Source organism: Mastigoproctus giganteus, chromosome 10, assembly GCF_048544385.1.
Source record: "Mastigoproctus giganteus isolate SK-2022 chromosome 10, ASM4854438v1, whole genome shotgun sequence".
NCBI classification, from domain to species: domain Eukaryota; kingdom Metazoa; phylum Arthropoda; class Arachnida; order Uropygi; family Thelyphonidae; genus Mastigoproctus; species Mastigoproctus giganteus.
Genome location: NC_143584.1, coordinates 109,732,753 through 109,749,411, shown reverse-complemented (window position 1 = coordinate 109,749,411; position 16,659 = coordinate 109,732,753). Strand labels below are relative to the sequence as shown.

Genomic DNA, 16,659 nt, shown 5'->3' with positions numbered 1-16,659 from the left:
CGATACTGTGCTTTTAAAATTAGTCCCCTCAGTTATTTGGCATTTTAATTTCATTAATAATACCACAAGCATGACCAAAATCCCATTATTAGTTTGTTTGAGAACTGAAAACTGGTTAGTTACATCAATTATTAATGGGAGATAGAGATTTTGTATTAGTATTTTAATGGTTTTAATGATAAAAAGAAGTAGATTTTTCCTTTATCTCTCAAAAAATAAATAACTCATACTATTTCCATTACTAAAAAGTGGCTATCCAATTCTGTTTTGCACTTTACCAAACTCTCTGCCCCAAAACACTGTAGTAGGCAATGTATTCCAGTGACCTAAAACATTCTGCCCAAAAAACTTCACGATATCTAGTTTCCATTACTTCCTAAGATTTTACATTTGTGGTCTCTAGTTCTTGTCTCCCCTATCTCTTGTATCTCCTAATGCTCATTCATTTTACTCATGTCCCTTAATTCTTAAATTACATCAATCAGGTTCCCCTAAGATGTGTAGCTGCCAAGATTTACAAGGTCACATATTCTTAAGCTATTCTTCATGTGTACATTAGTCCCATTACTATTTTGGCTTCTTTTCTTTGAACCCTCTCTAGAGAGGGTTCAAAGAAAGGAAGGTAAAAGGGTCGGTTCATAAGTAATGCCTGTTTGGTGACAAAATTTTTTGTAATTGAGTTGGCATCAAGAAGTTTTTTTTTATATTGCTAGTGTAGATAACTGCAGACCTAGGTTGGAGAGTTTTTCCTTGTCCTGCATAGTCTGGACTTTGGTCTGATTTTTTCTGTTTGGACATATGAAGAGATATCTGTGGTAAACACTTTTTGAGAGATGAGCTGAAAAAGAAAGTGATAGGCTGGCTTCAACAGCAGAGTCCATTCTTTTACCACAGTGTATCTGTGAGTTGGAAAGAATTAAGGAAGGAAAAAATTTATTCATAAACAAGATGGACACACAGAACAATGTATACATGCTTTCTAGTGTTTGTTTAATAAATTATATAAAATTTAAACTTTTTATCTATCGTCTTTATACTTTTATGGCCAAAGGCAGATAGCATAAACGAGGAGGAAAAGTAGATTCTGTGAGTTTGCAGTTGGACAGATGGGTGTATCATTACATTATACTTCCCACAATGTAATCAGACCTACATACATAAAATGTAGGTCTGATGACAAATTTTACAATATATGGAAAATTTTAAAACAGGTGATGTGACTGGGGGTATGTGTGCAGTTAGATATGAAGTTTCTGAGCAGTGCAGACAGGCTGCAAGAGCAGCTCATAGGGTCTTGTCAATGATATACAGGAATTTTGCTAGCAGAGATAAGGTCATTATCCCCTTGTATAAGGCAATGGTCAGGCCACACCTTGAGTACTGCATACAGGTCTGGAGGCCTCATTTTAGGAAGGATGTAGAGCTGCTGGAACGAGTACAGAGAAGGGCAATGAGATTGGTGAATGGAACAAAGGGTTGCTCTTATGACAAAAGGCTTAAGTTCTGCAAACTGCAGTGTTTGGAGACTACGCACCTGCGAGGTGATCTGATTGAGGAGTATAAGGCCTTGAATGATTTGAGTGCTCAATGCTGATGGGATTCTTTCTCTTGAAGAAGAAGAATCTTATGCACCTGAGGGGGCATAAATTCAAATTGAGGAAATACAGTTGTAGAATAGCTGTGTAGAAATTTGCCTTTAGCCAGCGGGTAGTTGATTGCTGGAACAAACTTCCATCTGTAGTGGAGGTTGACAGCTTAAATAAATTCAAGGCAGAACTAGACAAGCTTTTAGAGCGAATGGATGGATGAAATGTCTTTTTTTTTTTTCTTTTTTTTTTATGCTGTATAAGCTTGCTTTCTTGCATCATATGCCTCTACACAAAAGTAGAGGTTTTGTGTATATGTCTACTGAAATTTTATATCATACTTCTCTGGCATCTTACCAAAGGACATTAATTAGCTTTGTGTCACATATGCATGATGAACTGGTTGCACATTATGGAGAAGGTTATTATTTCAAGTTTATACCTTGCAATGTAGACTAGAAAGGATGGGATGTCAGATGAATTTTGATCACTCTTCATGCCAAGTAAATGCCAGGTCCTGATAGTATTTCTCTGGTTGTTCTCGAAACATATACTCCTGAGCTTACTCCTGTTCTGTTTCGCCTTTTTACACTTTCTTATTCCACCAGTGTTTCCCCCCTCTGCTTGGAAATTTTCTTGTATCAAGCCAGTTCCTAAAAAGGGTGATAAATCCTACCTGGCCAATTATCATCCCATTGCATTTACTTCTAGTCTTTCTAAAGTAATGGAGAAATCCATCAACAGCGAACTCCTAAACTATCTAGAAATATTCCATCTGATCAATGATTGCCCACATGGATTCCATCAGTATCAATTAACTGGTGATATACTGGCTTATGTTACCCATCTGTAGACAAATTCAATGGAAAATGACATCAAAGGCTTTTGATTCTGTTTGGCATAAAGGTCTTCTAAATAAACTTCCATCGTATGGTTTGCCAACTGTTTTTTGTAATTGGGTATCCTGTTTTCTCTCTGACTGCTCACTGAGGGTGATGGTTAGATGGCTGTCTGTCTTCTAACTTCTCCACTGGTGATCCCCAAGGTTCAGTACTTTCTTCCACTCTTTTCCTCTTGTATATTATTGACCTTCCATTGACCAGAAATCCTATCTATAGTTCTGCCGATGATAGCACATTGCATTCCACCTTCCATTTTGAGAAACTCTGCCCTGTACAAACAGCTTCAACTTTTCGAATATCCACTACCAATTCCTTAAATGTTAATCTCCAGGTAATTCTCCATTGAGGCAAAATTAATTTACTTAATTTCAATCCTAAAACTGTGTTCTGTCTTATATCTTGCAAAAAAGGACTTTTAATTTCTATGCTTATCTTCAGTGACACTTAGAATTCTAGACAAGATCACATATCTCTATTAGGGATTATCCTGACTTCTAATCTGTCTTGGCATAAGCACATTATAAATACTGCTTCCTCTTCATCTAAATAACTGGATTTTCTCTTTTGCTGTCAGTGTTACTTTTCTTCTAAACAACTGCTTACTCTAGACAAAAATATCAAATCTGCCCTGCCACGGAATATTGTTCTCACATCTGAGGCGATGTGCGAGCAATATTCCAATAGACAAGATCACATATCTCTATTAGGGATTACCCTGACTTCTAATCTGTCTTGGCACAAGCACATCTCAAGTATTGCTTCCTCTGCATCTAAATAACTGGCTTTTCTATTCGCTGTCAGTGTTACTTTTCTTCCGAACAACTGCTTACTCTGGACAAAAATATCAAATCTACCCTGCTATGGAATATTGTTCCCACATCTGAGGCAATGTCCCCAAAACCTCTTTCAGTCTTATTGTTTGATTCAAAAGAGGGCAGTTAGGTTAATTAAGGACCCATCATCTCAAGTACACAGAGTGGAAAGACTTCACATACTTACCACAGAGTGGAAAGACTTTGTGAAGTCTTTCCACTCTGTGGCATTGATGTTCTGTTTCTGCTGCATGCCTTATCTGTAGATACTTCCATGGGCACTGTTCTTCTGAACTGGCTCCTATAACTGCTACTCTCTCTTCTGAACCAGTCCAAACACTTGCCGCAACCTGTTAGCATCCTTTTACTTTCCAACATGAAACTCACAGAACCAATTTTCTTTCTTCCTCATTTATTCCTTCAACTTCTGTTTTCTAGAAAAACCTCCCATTTTCTGAAAAGTACAATGTACAGAAATTCAAGTGTAATGTTAACATGTACCTTCTTCCATCTTCTCAACCTTCAACCTATGCTCAGTACTAAGTACTATAGGTTCTAATACCTCTCGTGCTTGGGGTTTTCATAAAAAAAAAATATATATATATATATATATATTTTTTTTTTTTTACTATATATACAACATCATACTATATATATATATATATATATATATATAGTATGATGTTGTGTTTGGGAGAGTTTGGGCATATTTTACAATTACCATTATATTTCCTTTAATATTTTCATGTATTTTGTAGTTTCTGTTTGTGACTTTTTTTTAAATTTTAATTGACATTTCTTTAGTATGTATTATTCAAATTGTACTTCTTTAAAATTCCAAATAGTTTTATATGGCAAGTGGGAATGATACTATAGATGCAATGCCAAAGGTACAGGAACCTATGGAATACAGACAGGTATTTCAAATCAAGAATTCTTAAAGTCAGAAACTCCTACAATCTAAAACTTGGAGTGTACCACAAAGTTCCTGTTTCAGTAACACTGGAATATAAAATAAAGGAATTGCAGAATGTAAATGACAGCTCACATGTAGCCAGAGTTGTATATTATTATTCCTCTGGGAAGGAGTGGTACATATTTAGGATTATTTACCCTTAACTCACAAGCAGTGGTGTCCAGTCTGACAGAAACCTCAACAAAATATCCATTGTGCATTAATTGCTAGTCCTAGTGGCTGTTACTTTGTCTACCTTCCTAATCATACATAAAGATTTATTGGAATAGTTCTGTAAGTGACATATTACTGTTTACTCAGAATTATGTGCAAAAACAGGTCTGAAAGACTCTGTGCCATGTTTGTATTACTATTCTTCTTTTCAATTCTATACAGAACAAGCACAGTTCTTCTTATTATATAGCTGATGCTATGGGTACAAGAAGTAAGATTATGTTTGAATTAATATTCTTGTCTTAATTATTATTACAAACTATCTATGGTTATGGTAGTTTGGAGAAATTTAAGAAAGAATTAGACATATTATTAGATGGAATGGACATCTTGTAAAACATAACGTTGACACTTCAAGCCATAGTGTATGAGTACACAGTGGGGAATAGTAAAAAAGAATGAAGTAAACACAGTAATGAAGGAAGTCAGATATAAAATATATGTAACAGTAAATATGTGTGTGCGTGCGCATGTGCGTGTGCAGATGTGTGTGTGTGTGTGCAGATGTGTAATGCTGAATTTTCTTGCATTTTTTTTAACTTGAAAATTAAAGGGAAGGAATGGTACATATACAAATACAAATATGCAGTCAAACTTGGTTATAACGAGCACGGAAATAATGAGATCACAGCTGTGATGAGCAAAAACCCATAATGATTTTAATTTACGCATATTCCCATATAATCGCTCACTGTTATAACGAGAGTACTACATGGATATACCGTACAAATTTTGGTAACTATGCAAACATTCTTAATTGCTCGGGGTCGAAAAAGCCCAATTCTTGGAATAGACAAAAATGAAAAGGGCGACTTAGTTTTTATGATCACCCACATCACATCGGATTAGTGGCCAGTTTACGACCTTGTCCTTTTGGGGACGGGAGCTATACAATAGTGCATTGGCATTCTGCTTGTCGCATTACCAGATTTACAGATTGTCTTGTATTCATTGAATCAAATTTATTTCGGGACTTCTAAGAATTTTGTCAACAGGATGTCTAAGAACTTGTATGCATTTCAAGACTTCTAAGAACTTTGTATGCACATCACTTTACTGTCATTTTAAATAAAATCAGTTAGAAACGAACCCTTCCTTCGGAAACATGTCTACTAACAAAAGAAAGTCTCTCTCGATTCACAAAAAAGTCGAAATTATTTGTGAGTTAGAATGTGGTGCAAAAAATTTTGAAATATGTAAAATGTTTCTTTGTGCTCTTCAACAGTAATGACATTGTGGAGGAATAAACATGCTTACATATTGGCACGGGAAAACAACATAACCAATAAAAAAAAAAAAAAAAAAAATTAGAAATTGTGAGGTTAAAAATGCCGATGAAGCATTGCTTCAATGGTTCACTACACAAAGTGCTGGATTTTCATTAGACGATCAGATCTTGGAGGCCCAAGCAGAAAAATTTACGAAACAATTTTGACGTGATGATTTTGTATGTAACAACGGTTGGCTGGATCGATTTAAAAACCGAAAATAAGCATATTAATAAATACTGTATTATTTTTTCTCTCTCTCTAATATTTCTTTTGTTTTTTGAATTTTTATCAAGTTATCGAAAATTTTAAAAAATGGGAGGCAGATTTAACTGATCACTGATATAATGAGTAATGGCTATAACAAGGAAATTTTGTTGGTCTCTTGATTCTTGTTATAACCAAGTTCGACTGTATATACAAAAAAAAGTGGTACATATAAATATACAAAACATAAAATAAACAGTTTCGTGTTTATTTTATGTTTAAAATATTTTTTAGTTAGCAGAATTAATAATATAAAAGTTTGTCTTATTGAAAAAAAGTATAAAACATTTTACATTAAATTAAAAGTTTTGAATTTTTCATTAAAATTAAACATTTCATTTAATAAGTACTGTATTGTAATCCATTAGTAAAAGGTCAGTGGTACTCTTCAAGCAAATAACAATAATAAAAAAAAAATTCTGTTTTTCTGTATAAAAAAAATCAGAAATAAAAAAGAAATTTTGGGATCTGACAGACCCTGGCACTACTATTATTGTTATAATTAGTGGTGTCACCACGTCCAGGTTAAAATAGTATCAAAAAAAGCAAAGTCGAGTAATAATGATACCGAAGTTAGTAGAAGTACTAAAAGAAAACATGAAATGCTCATAATTATGAATAACAAAAAAAGTGGCATATACAAAACATAAAATAAACAGATGATTCTAGCGAGTCAGTGTACAACCTATATAAATATTTTGGTAGTAATTTATCCACCTATAATATAAAGAAGCAATGAAAAACTTTGCTCAAGTTTTATGGAAATTCTGGCTACGGTGAAAGATTTCTGAATTGCAGTACAATACACCAAGCTAAGTCCTGAGTTCAGGTCTTATTTAAGCAAAATTTGATTTGATTTAAACATCAGAGCGAAGTTGTCCTTAATTTCTGGAATTATGATTTTTGAGAAGTCCAAAATTTGCTTATATTTATTTTAATTCTTCTTACTAGTATGACATAAAATTAAGAACACTGAATGAGTAGCTTTATTTTTCCTTTCTGTTTATTACCGAGTCAAGCTTCAAAAATTGAAAACCTCAGAAATCTGGTATGGATTCAGTCCTGATGATTAGAGATATTCAATATCAGAAGCGAATTTACACTAATTATTTTGATAAAATGGGATTATAATACTGGGTTGTATTGGTAATTTCATTTTTATTGATTTTAAAGAATTTCCATATTCCTTTTCATATTTATAATAATATATTTCAGGCTTCTCCCTGCCTCCTCAAGGTTTTTGTGAATCTTATTAACAAAAATAATTAAGTTGCAAATATTGCATTACTGTTTGGAATATCTGATGAGATAAATTCAAGGACCAAGTAAAGTAAAGCAACTTTAAAATTGGTGTGGAATGTGTTTTAAATGTTTTCCCAGTTGTTTAATAAATAGCAAATCCAGACATAGGGTAAATAATGTGATTAGATGGATTCACCGATATACTATTGGATATATGAAACAGACCATTTTTCTGTATACTAAATCTATTACGTATATGAAGAATGATGTTATAAAGTTTACCTTCATTTACATATCTGATTAACTGTCATTTGTGACAATGAATTGTATCATATATTGCAAATATGTGACTATAATTCATTTAATTATAATTTAATTTAAAACATAAATAAAATAAATTATAATCATATAATATAAAAAAAAAACTCAACATGTGCATTCCCATTTCTTAAAAAAAAAAAAAAAAAAACCCAAGCATTTCATGGAAAATACATTTAAATGATTAATTATTCTTTATTAACCCATAAAATATGTGTAAGGTTAACTCAACTTAAGTCTTTTTTTTTTTAAATTGTTTCTCAGGTTGGTTATTATTGTTATTTTTGGTTTTTAGGAGCATTAGCAACTAAGGCCATATTGCTCCGGGATATGCGGTGGTCATTCCTTGACCTTTCCGCATCCTCCGTATTTGGTGGTGACGGGCTTCTCAGGTTGGAAATGTGATCACTTGACTTTCTACTTTCTAAAAATCTTCTATAGAAATTCTTCCTTGATATATTTTCAGCATTGTCATTTGCATAAATTTAAGTTAAATATACTAAATACAAAAACTCTATATTCAAATAAATAATCCATATTATATTCCTGATTTCTCTGATCATATATAAATGTGTGTATATATATAAATAAAATGAAATATATAGTTTGTGTTATTTGCATATGGTGAGAGCAATCAAAAGTATAAATATGGATAAAAAACAAACTCGTAGAAAGCTAACTTTTCAAGTGGATTTAAAAATAAGTTTGAATTCTGATAACTTTGGATTAAAGAACCATTGTAAAAAACATGTTTTTTCTTATAATAAGGGGAACTAGCACTAGTTCTAAATGCTGATAATGGATTATATTACTCTTGTTCGGTTCGGTGAACAAGGATAACATAATACATTTAGTTTCTTGTACTGAGCAAATATACTGAACATTAAAAAATCTGTTCAAACCTAAACAACTTAAATCTGATGCTTTTAACTTTTCTAAACAAGTAGTAAAAAGATGCAATGCAATATTAAAACGTTATAGTAGACAACATAATTTTAAATAATTAAATACACATATGAATATATAATGCAAATCTGTTCCCAAAAAATAAAAAATAATAAAATAAAATCTAGAAATAAATAAAATTTGTTTTTGCAAACAACTTACTGACTACTTATGAAAGGAGTAAATAAATAATTTGGAATGTATTGTACAACAGAGTTAAAATTCACACACGATGACTATTTTCATGCACCCAAATGTAAAATAAATATCCTTTGGAATGTGTCAATAATAACAGCAATTATAACAATTCATGGATGGCAATATCAAATAACTTAGTATAACAGTTTTACTCATAGGAACTAAGTTTGGGATCATACTGGTCATAATCTGAAGCTGATGACAAATCACATGCAGCTTGGTATGTGGAGGCATTCATTACTTTAAAAAAGTCCTCACGAATAAATCTGACAAAATGCTTATATGAACAAGGTGATTGACCCAAAGGTTTTGAAGGTTTACCACCTTTCTGTACAATTTTACAGAAAGGTGTGTATTTTGTTACATCTTTGCCATTATATAGAATTTTAATTAAATAACTTTTTTTCTCTGAATTCACATCCATAAAACTGTACAATTCAAATACTATTCGGGATGCATAAGGAGGGATAATGCCATCATCAAATCCTAGTGTGGATGCCAGTGGTGCCAAGGTAATATCATGCCCTGAATACAAAATAAAACGATGCTTATACTTTCCATCAACAATGTCTTGCATATGCTTCAGTAAATTTAACAAAAAGCCATGCATTTTCAACCAAGAGCTTTTCTTATGTGTATGATCTTCTATAAACTGCTTTCCTTCCCAGTCCAGAAAAGATATTATATTTCTTACATGGTCAATGGTCACACAGTCATGGGTTCCTGGTGCACAGGGAAGGACAGAACCATGACACACATATCCCATCAGACTATCAAACATCACTGTAGGAGAGGTTATATCTGAATGATTTGGATGAAGTTTTACAATTGGATTTAGTCTTTGCAGAAGATGAATAACAGCAGGATGAGAATTTAATAACTTCTTCTGCTTTTTTTCTAAAATTTTTTGGTAATGATCTAACAGAGGACACCTACAAGTCTCCTCATCCATGCAAAATCGTGTATCTGCTGATGAAATTATCTTAATATTGGGATAGTCAAAAGCAGGCAAAAACCCAAAGAGAAATGCTAGAGCACTCTGAAAAGTTCTGGAATACACTGTACTATAAATTTTCACCTGCTCGGGAGTCCAATTTTTGGAAAGAAGTTTCCAACGGCCATTGTACAACTTTCCCATCAAATGACCAAGTTGAAGATGTTGGAATGCTCCTATCATTGTCATCTGGGCTGAAGAACAATGTTTATAGACAGGATGAAGAGGAAATGCAACAAAAGGATCCCGAAGTTTTGCAGGTCGATGAATTGACTTCAAGTTAGAAAGATATTTATTAAGGAGATTGTTGGACTGTGCCACACCACAATTAATCGTTGACTGATTTCTAACCGGACGTAATGGAGATCTGTCTCCATGACGTATCACAATTGCTAAAAGTTCAAGTGTGTGGTTGGGTTTCATCTTTCCTGAAAAGAGAAAGGAATAAAATATTATAATGATGAATATAATTACACTAAAAAAATTTATGCAGATAAAAGCTTTAAAAATCAATATATTAGTCATACTGATAGGTCATAAGACAAAAACTATTAACCCATAAGCAAAATTACTCAAACTCAATTTTTAGTGCAATGACATATATTATATATATACACACACAGCAAAATCCCATTACAATGAACTTCTTGGTTGGGTGCATGAATCATTTCATTGTAACAAAATTTTGTTCTAATGAATATTGCATAAAATTATTTCAAGAGAATCATTTATTTGCTCAGATCAATTCTGCTACGCTTTTATAATCAGAACTAGAAATTCCACTTTTAATTTACTTAAATATTGACTTTAAAATCAATAATAAATAAATAAAATGACAGTATTGTATTTTATAAAATTTAATAACCCACATTTTCAAAAATACTGTAAAGTAAATATAACTTTCCGTTACTCTGCATGTATTAATATATAAAATTTTTATTTTAATATTTATTCATTACTTCAATGTTGAGCTGGACATCATCATTCTTCTCTTCCTTAGTGACTCCCTTCTACTCTTCTCTCTCTCTTAGAATTTTTTTTTTTTTTTTTTTTTTTTTGTAGCTAGTGCAGCAAAAGCCTCAGGCTTCCTTGAACCATATGGCTAATGATAATAATGATAATAATATTTTACTTTTTTTTGCTTATTAATATGCAACTGTTTGATGTAGGGGCAAATGATGCAAGCAAGCAAGCTTATACAGAATCAGCAAAAATAAATAAATAAAAAACCCATTTCACTTGTGCATCTTCTCTAACAGTCTGTACAGTTCTTTCATAAATGTATTCAAACTATCTGCCTCTGTAGCCAGGTGGGAGGGAACAGCAGTGCATAGCACACGCTTCTTGATTAGACCGGGGTTTGAGCCCGTCACCACCAAATACGGAGGATGCGGAAAGGTCAGGGAATGACCACCGCATATCCCGGAGCAATATGGCCTTAGTTGCTAATGCTCCTAAAAACCAAATAACAATAACAACCTCCACAATACCAGATGGAAGTTTCTTCCAGCAATTAACCACACCTGGTTCTAAAGGCAAATTTACAAAAATCTAACCTGCAACCATCCTTCTCGATTTAAATTTATGCCTCCTTATGTGTGTAGTTTGAGTACATACAAGTATACTTGCATATCTTTTTTGTGTTTAGCTATGGAATTTATACTTTTTAGCAAGGACATAACTAATTTAACATTGCGATTGTTATGGTATAGTGTAACATACATCTCGACTTGATCGCGTAAGGTATAACGTAAAACTAGCTAGGGTAATATGTATAACTGCATTTAGGAATTGTTAATTTAGTGTAGTATTGTCAATTAATCAATTAAATTTATTAATCTCAATCAATTTAATTGTATTTAAACAGAAATCATGCCCCAGACTAGAGCAGCAAAGCAACAGGCACAAAGTAGCAGGAATGCTATGGCTCGGGGAGAATTGAAGGTAATGATTCTCCAACGCATCACAACCTAAAAAAATTTGCAACTTGAGAGTTTGAAGAGTACAGCAGATGCCCTTGAAGGAATTAAAATGGGGGCCAACCAAGCTCACAGCTGCCCAACTAAACACCAAAGCTCACTCTTGTGCATCAGACAACACAGCAGCAATCTCAAAGCAGAATGCATTGGTCCCACAGGAGCTAGTTATTGTTGGTAACTCTATTGTCAAAGAAATGGGAAATATGTTGTTCAAGAAGGATAGGTGCAATAGGACCAGCATATATCTGCCAGGGACAAAAGTATATGATGTTGTAGAGCAGATGTCACTTTTTACGAGCATAAAAGGTGATATAGTGCCAATATGTTGTACACATTAGCACTAATGATATTAAGAGGAGATCTGAGGACTTACTTAACAAGTACAGCAGTGTTGGCAAAATGTCATGAGTTAGGATTCAATTTGAAAGTGTCTTCAACAGACATGATAGGAAGGAGTATATGTTGAGAGCCTTGTCAATCAATTCGGCCCTGGAGAGAATGTGCAAGACTGATGGAGTAGAATTTTTTTCAGTGTGGTTTGTGCTTGTTAACAGGAGAGAGTGTTTTTATAGGGATAGGATACACTTGAATAGAAAGGGTGCAAGAATATTTGCAGATGCTATCGAGGCAGTGATGGCGAGTCAGAAAACTGCTAGCTTGGGAGGGGGGGAATACATAGATTAACAGTTTAACTGGAGCAACAGGCAGAGTTTAAAGTGATTCTTGTATTCCTACATGCACCAGTCTGAAAAGCAAGGTGTCTGGGATTTTGGGCACTGCTGTGGGACACTGTGGAATAAATGAATACATAGGTTGTATTGGGGTAACTAACAGTAAGAACAAGTGCATGTACACTAATGCTAGGAGCATTGTAAATAAATTGGATGAATTTGAAACACTGATTAAGTCATCAAATGTAGACACTGTAGGAACAGCAGAGACAGTGTCACTCAGACATAAGTAATGCTGAATATGAATATGGAGAGCACAATGTATACAGGAAGGACACACAGGATAGGAGAGGTGGAGGAGTTGTGCTCTTAGTTAAGAAGAATATTAAGTCTAAGGCAGTGCATCAGTTCAGTTGGTGTTGAGTGCAATGTTCAGTCAGTTTGTTTGTTTTTTTTTTTTTTTTTTTATGAAAACCCCAAACACGAAAGGTATCAAAACCTATAGTACTTCAGTACCGTGCATGGGTTGAAGGAGAAGTATGGGGAGAGGGGGATGCTGGAAACTTTGCTCTAGAGACTAAACATGGGTTTCACCACTTCAAGCCTCCAATAAGCAAAGGGGTGGTATTTCACCGGTTGATGGAAGTCATCTACCATCTGCTTTTTAGGAGCATTAGCAACTAAGGCCATATTGCTCCGGGATATGCGGTGGTCATTCCCTGACCTTTCCGCATCCTCCGTATTTGGTGGTGACGGGGTCGAACCCCGGTCTAATCAAGAAGCGTGTGCTACGCACTGCTGCTCCTTCCCACCTGGCTACGGAGGCGCCACTGTTCAGTCAGTTTGGTGTGATATGAGCACTGTGAAAACAAAACTGAGAGTAGGAGTGTGTTATAGGCCTAGGCCTAATGACTGTGATGAGTATACCAAACACTAAGGAATTGAACATACAGGGAAATAGAGTGGCAAATCAGAATGTCTCAAAATGGGGAATTTTAAACTTTCCAGATGTGGAATTTAATTAAAGATATAACTACTATCGGGGGTAAAGGGAAAACCTTTTGCTTTCATAAGGGTGACTACAGAGGTCTCAGACAGTTTTTAAACTGTGTGCAGTGGGAACAACTGATCATGTTACCAACAGCATATTTTAAATGAGAAGTATTCAGGGAAGTAATAAAAGAAGCTACTAGGCTTTTCATACCAACAAAGAAATACTGTTCAAAGCTTACACCAAAATGGATGTTAGATGAACTACTGAGACATGTGGCAGAGAAGAAAAGCGCATGGGATGCATATAAATTATCAGGTGATAGAGAAGCCTATGGTAAATATAAATTAGTCTGTACTCAAGTCACAAAGGAAGTTAGGCAAGCTAAGACAGATTATGAGAAGTCTGTGGCAAAGAATGCAGAGAAAAACAGCAAAGACTTTTATGCTTATATTAACAGCAGAAGGAAGGGACTGAATCACATTGGGCAACGTGATGTCTATGGTTTAACTGTTGGTGACCCTGTTCAGGTTGTAGACAAATTGAATAAGTATTTTGCATCTACATTCACACAGGAGGAATTCTTTAGGAAAGGAGATGCCAGAAGTTTATCAAACTCTAACAAGGAGGTAAACAACTTTGTGATAACTGAAAGGAAAGAAATTGTTCAGGATGGACATAAAAAGGGCATTCGGGGTGGAAGGGATCAATCAAATCATATTAAGGGAGGCAGCAAAGGAGGAGAGCAAACCCTTAGCCATAATTATGTGAGCATTGTTGTTTTCAATATTTATTAATGATAATTATTATTATTATTAGCTATATGGTGCAAGGAAGCCCGAGGCTTATACTGCACCAGCCAAAAAAAAAAAAAAATCCCGATGCACCCCAAGAGAGAGAGAGAGAGAGAGAGAGAGAGAGAGAGAGAGGAATCACCAAGAAAGAGAAGAACGATGATATAACACACTCCTACTCTCAACTTTGTTTTCCCAGTGCTTATGTCACACCAAGCCGGCTCAACACTGCACCACCCATCCCTGTCAACAGGACGCACCTCTCCAGATCCTACGTGTTTCCCAACCAACAGCACCACCCTTCCTCCCCCTCCACCCTCTCTGCACACACCGCACTCCCCACCTCTGCGCGACACCATGTCTCTGATATCCCAACATCAGCCTTTGATGTCCCGACCAGCACCTCAAATTCATCAAACCCATCCACTACACTCCTAGCATTGGTGCACATGCAAATATACATGCACCCGTTCCCACTCCCAATCACCCCAACACAACCCATGCGCCCAATTGTTCCACTATGACTCCAACCAGCGCCTGAAATCCCCAGCACCTCACTCTCCAGGCCACCGCTAATTCCAGCCGAAGCAATGCAAGGATCACCTCCACCTCCGCCCGTGGCCACCATTAATCCATCAGTCTGCGAATCCCTCCCAAGCTAGCAGTTTTCCTGCCCACCTAACACTGCCTCGACAGCATCAGAAAACATTCCTGCACCCTTTCTATTTATCACATCCTTGTAGAAACAATATCTCCTGTTAACAAGCACAAACCAAGCTGAAAAATATTCTATTCCATGAGCACATTCACTCCAGAGCCGAATTGATTGACAAGACTCTCATCATCTACTCCCTCCTATCGCGTCTGGGCAGAATTGCAGACATTTTCAAATTTAACCCTAACTCGTGACTTTTTTTCAATGTTGATCTGTATTTGTTAACTAAGTCCCCCGATCTCCACTCTTAATGTCATTAGTGCCAACGTGTACAACAATATCACCCTTTATGCTCTTAAAAGATGATATCTGCTCTAAAATGTCAACTTTTGCCCTTGGTAGACATAGCCTGGTTCTATTCCACCTATCCTTTTTGCACAATATATTTCCCATCTTCCTGACAATAGATTCACCGACAATAACTAGCTGCTGTGAGACCGGTGCATTCTGCCAATCAAGATTGCCGCTGTGTTGCCTGATACACAAGAGTGAGCTCTGGCATTGAGTTGGGCAGCTGAGATCATGATGCCCCCCCATTTCATTTTAGCATTAGCATTAGCAGAGGCATTTGATGCAAGAAAGCAAGCTTATGCAGCATCAGCCAAAAAAATAAAATAAATAAATAAATAAAAAATAACGTCTTCCACTTCACCCCTCTATTCGTTCGAAATACCTGTCCAGCTGAGCCTTAAACTTATTTAGGCTATCAACCTCCACGACAAGGGATGGAAGTCCGTTCCACCAACCAACCACCCACTGGCTAAAGGCAAACTTCCGCACGTCCATCCCACATCTGTCTTTCCCCAATTTGAATTTATGCCCTCTCAGGTGAATATTCTAAGCAAGGGGAAGAATCCCATCAGCATTGAGCATGCTCAAACCATTCAAGGCCTTACACACCTCTATCAGACCACCTCGCTGGTGCCAAGTCTCCAGACACTGCAATTTGCAAAACTTAAGCCCCTCCGTTCCATTCACCAATCCTGTTGTCCCTCTCTGCGCTCGTTCCAGCAGCTCCACATCCCTCTCGAAATGAGGCCTCCAGACCTGTATACAGCACTCTAAGTGTGGCCTGACCATTAGCTTATACAAGGGAATAATCACCTCCTTATCCCTGCTATAAAAATTCCTATATATCATTGACAATACACCATGAGCTACTCTTGCAGCCCGTCTGCACTGCTCAGAGAACTTCATATCTGCCTGCAGAAACACCCCCAGGTCCCTTTCATTCTCTACCACTGTCAGTGTAGTACCACAGAGTTAATACGTTGCTCTGGGGTTGCTCTTTCCCATATGTAGTACTTTACATTAAACTTCATTTGCCACCTCTCAGCCCATCTGCTCAACCTTTCCAGATCCTATTGCAGCAGCATAGTGTCAGTAGTGTCCTTGACAACCCTGCCAACCTTCGTATCGTCTGCAAACTTGGACATTAAGCCTGATATACCATCATCAATATCATTTATAAATACAGAAAACAATAATGGACCCAGTACTGAACCCTGCGGGACTCCACTAATAACATTAGTCCACGATGAGCAGTGTCCATTGATTACCACTCTCTGTCTTCTCCCCTTCAACCACCCCTTTATCCATAGCAGCAATTTGCCTCCAATGCCACCCTGCTCCAATTTGTGCAGAAGTCTTCCATGTGCAACAGTATCAAAAGCCTTTCTAAGATCCAAGTATATAATATCAAAGTTATTCCCTGCATCCAGTTCTTTTGTGACTGCATCATAGTATCCAATCAAATTGGTCAGGCAAGACTTCCCCTTAACAAAACCA

At 35.8% G+C, this 16,659-nt stretch overlaps 1 protein-coding gene across 1 annotated transcript in view; it reads right to left on the bottom strand.

Annotated features, from left to right (window-relative positions):
- Positions 1 to 8,851: 8,851 nt before the first annotated feature.
- Positions 8,852 to 16,659, bottom strand: part of LOC150079217 (2-phosphoxylose phosphatase 1-like) — a 64,158-nt gene continuing 56,350 nt past the window's right edge. Inside the window, exon 3 of the mRNA XM_090382781.1 lies at positions 8,852 to 10,149. Coding sequence (XP_090238907.1) covers positions 8,876 to 10,149 — 1,274 coding nt within the window. The 3' untranslated portion in view covers positions 8,852 to 8,875. The remainder of the gene's footprint in view (positions 10,150 to 16,659) is intronic.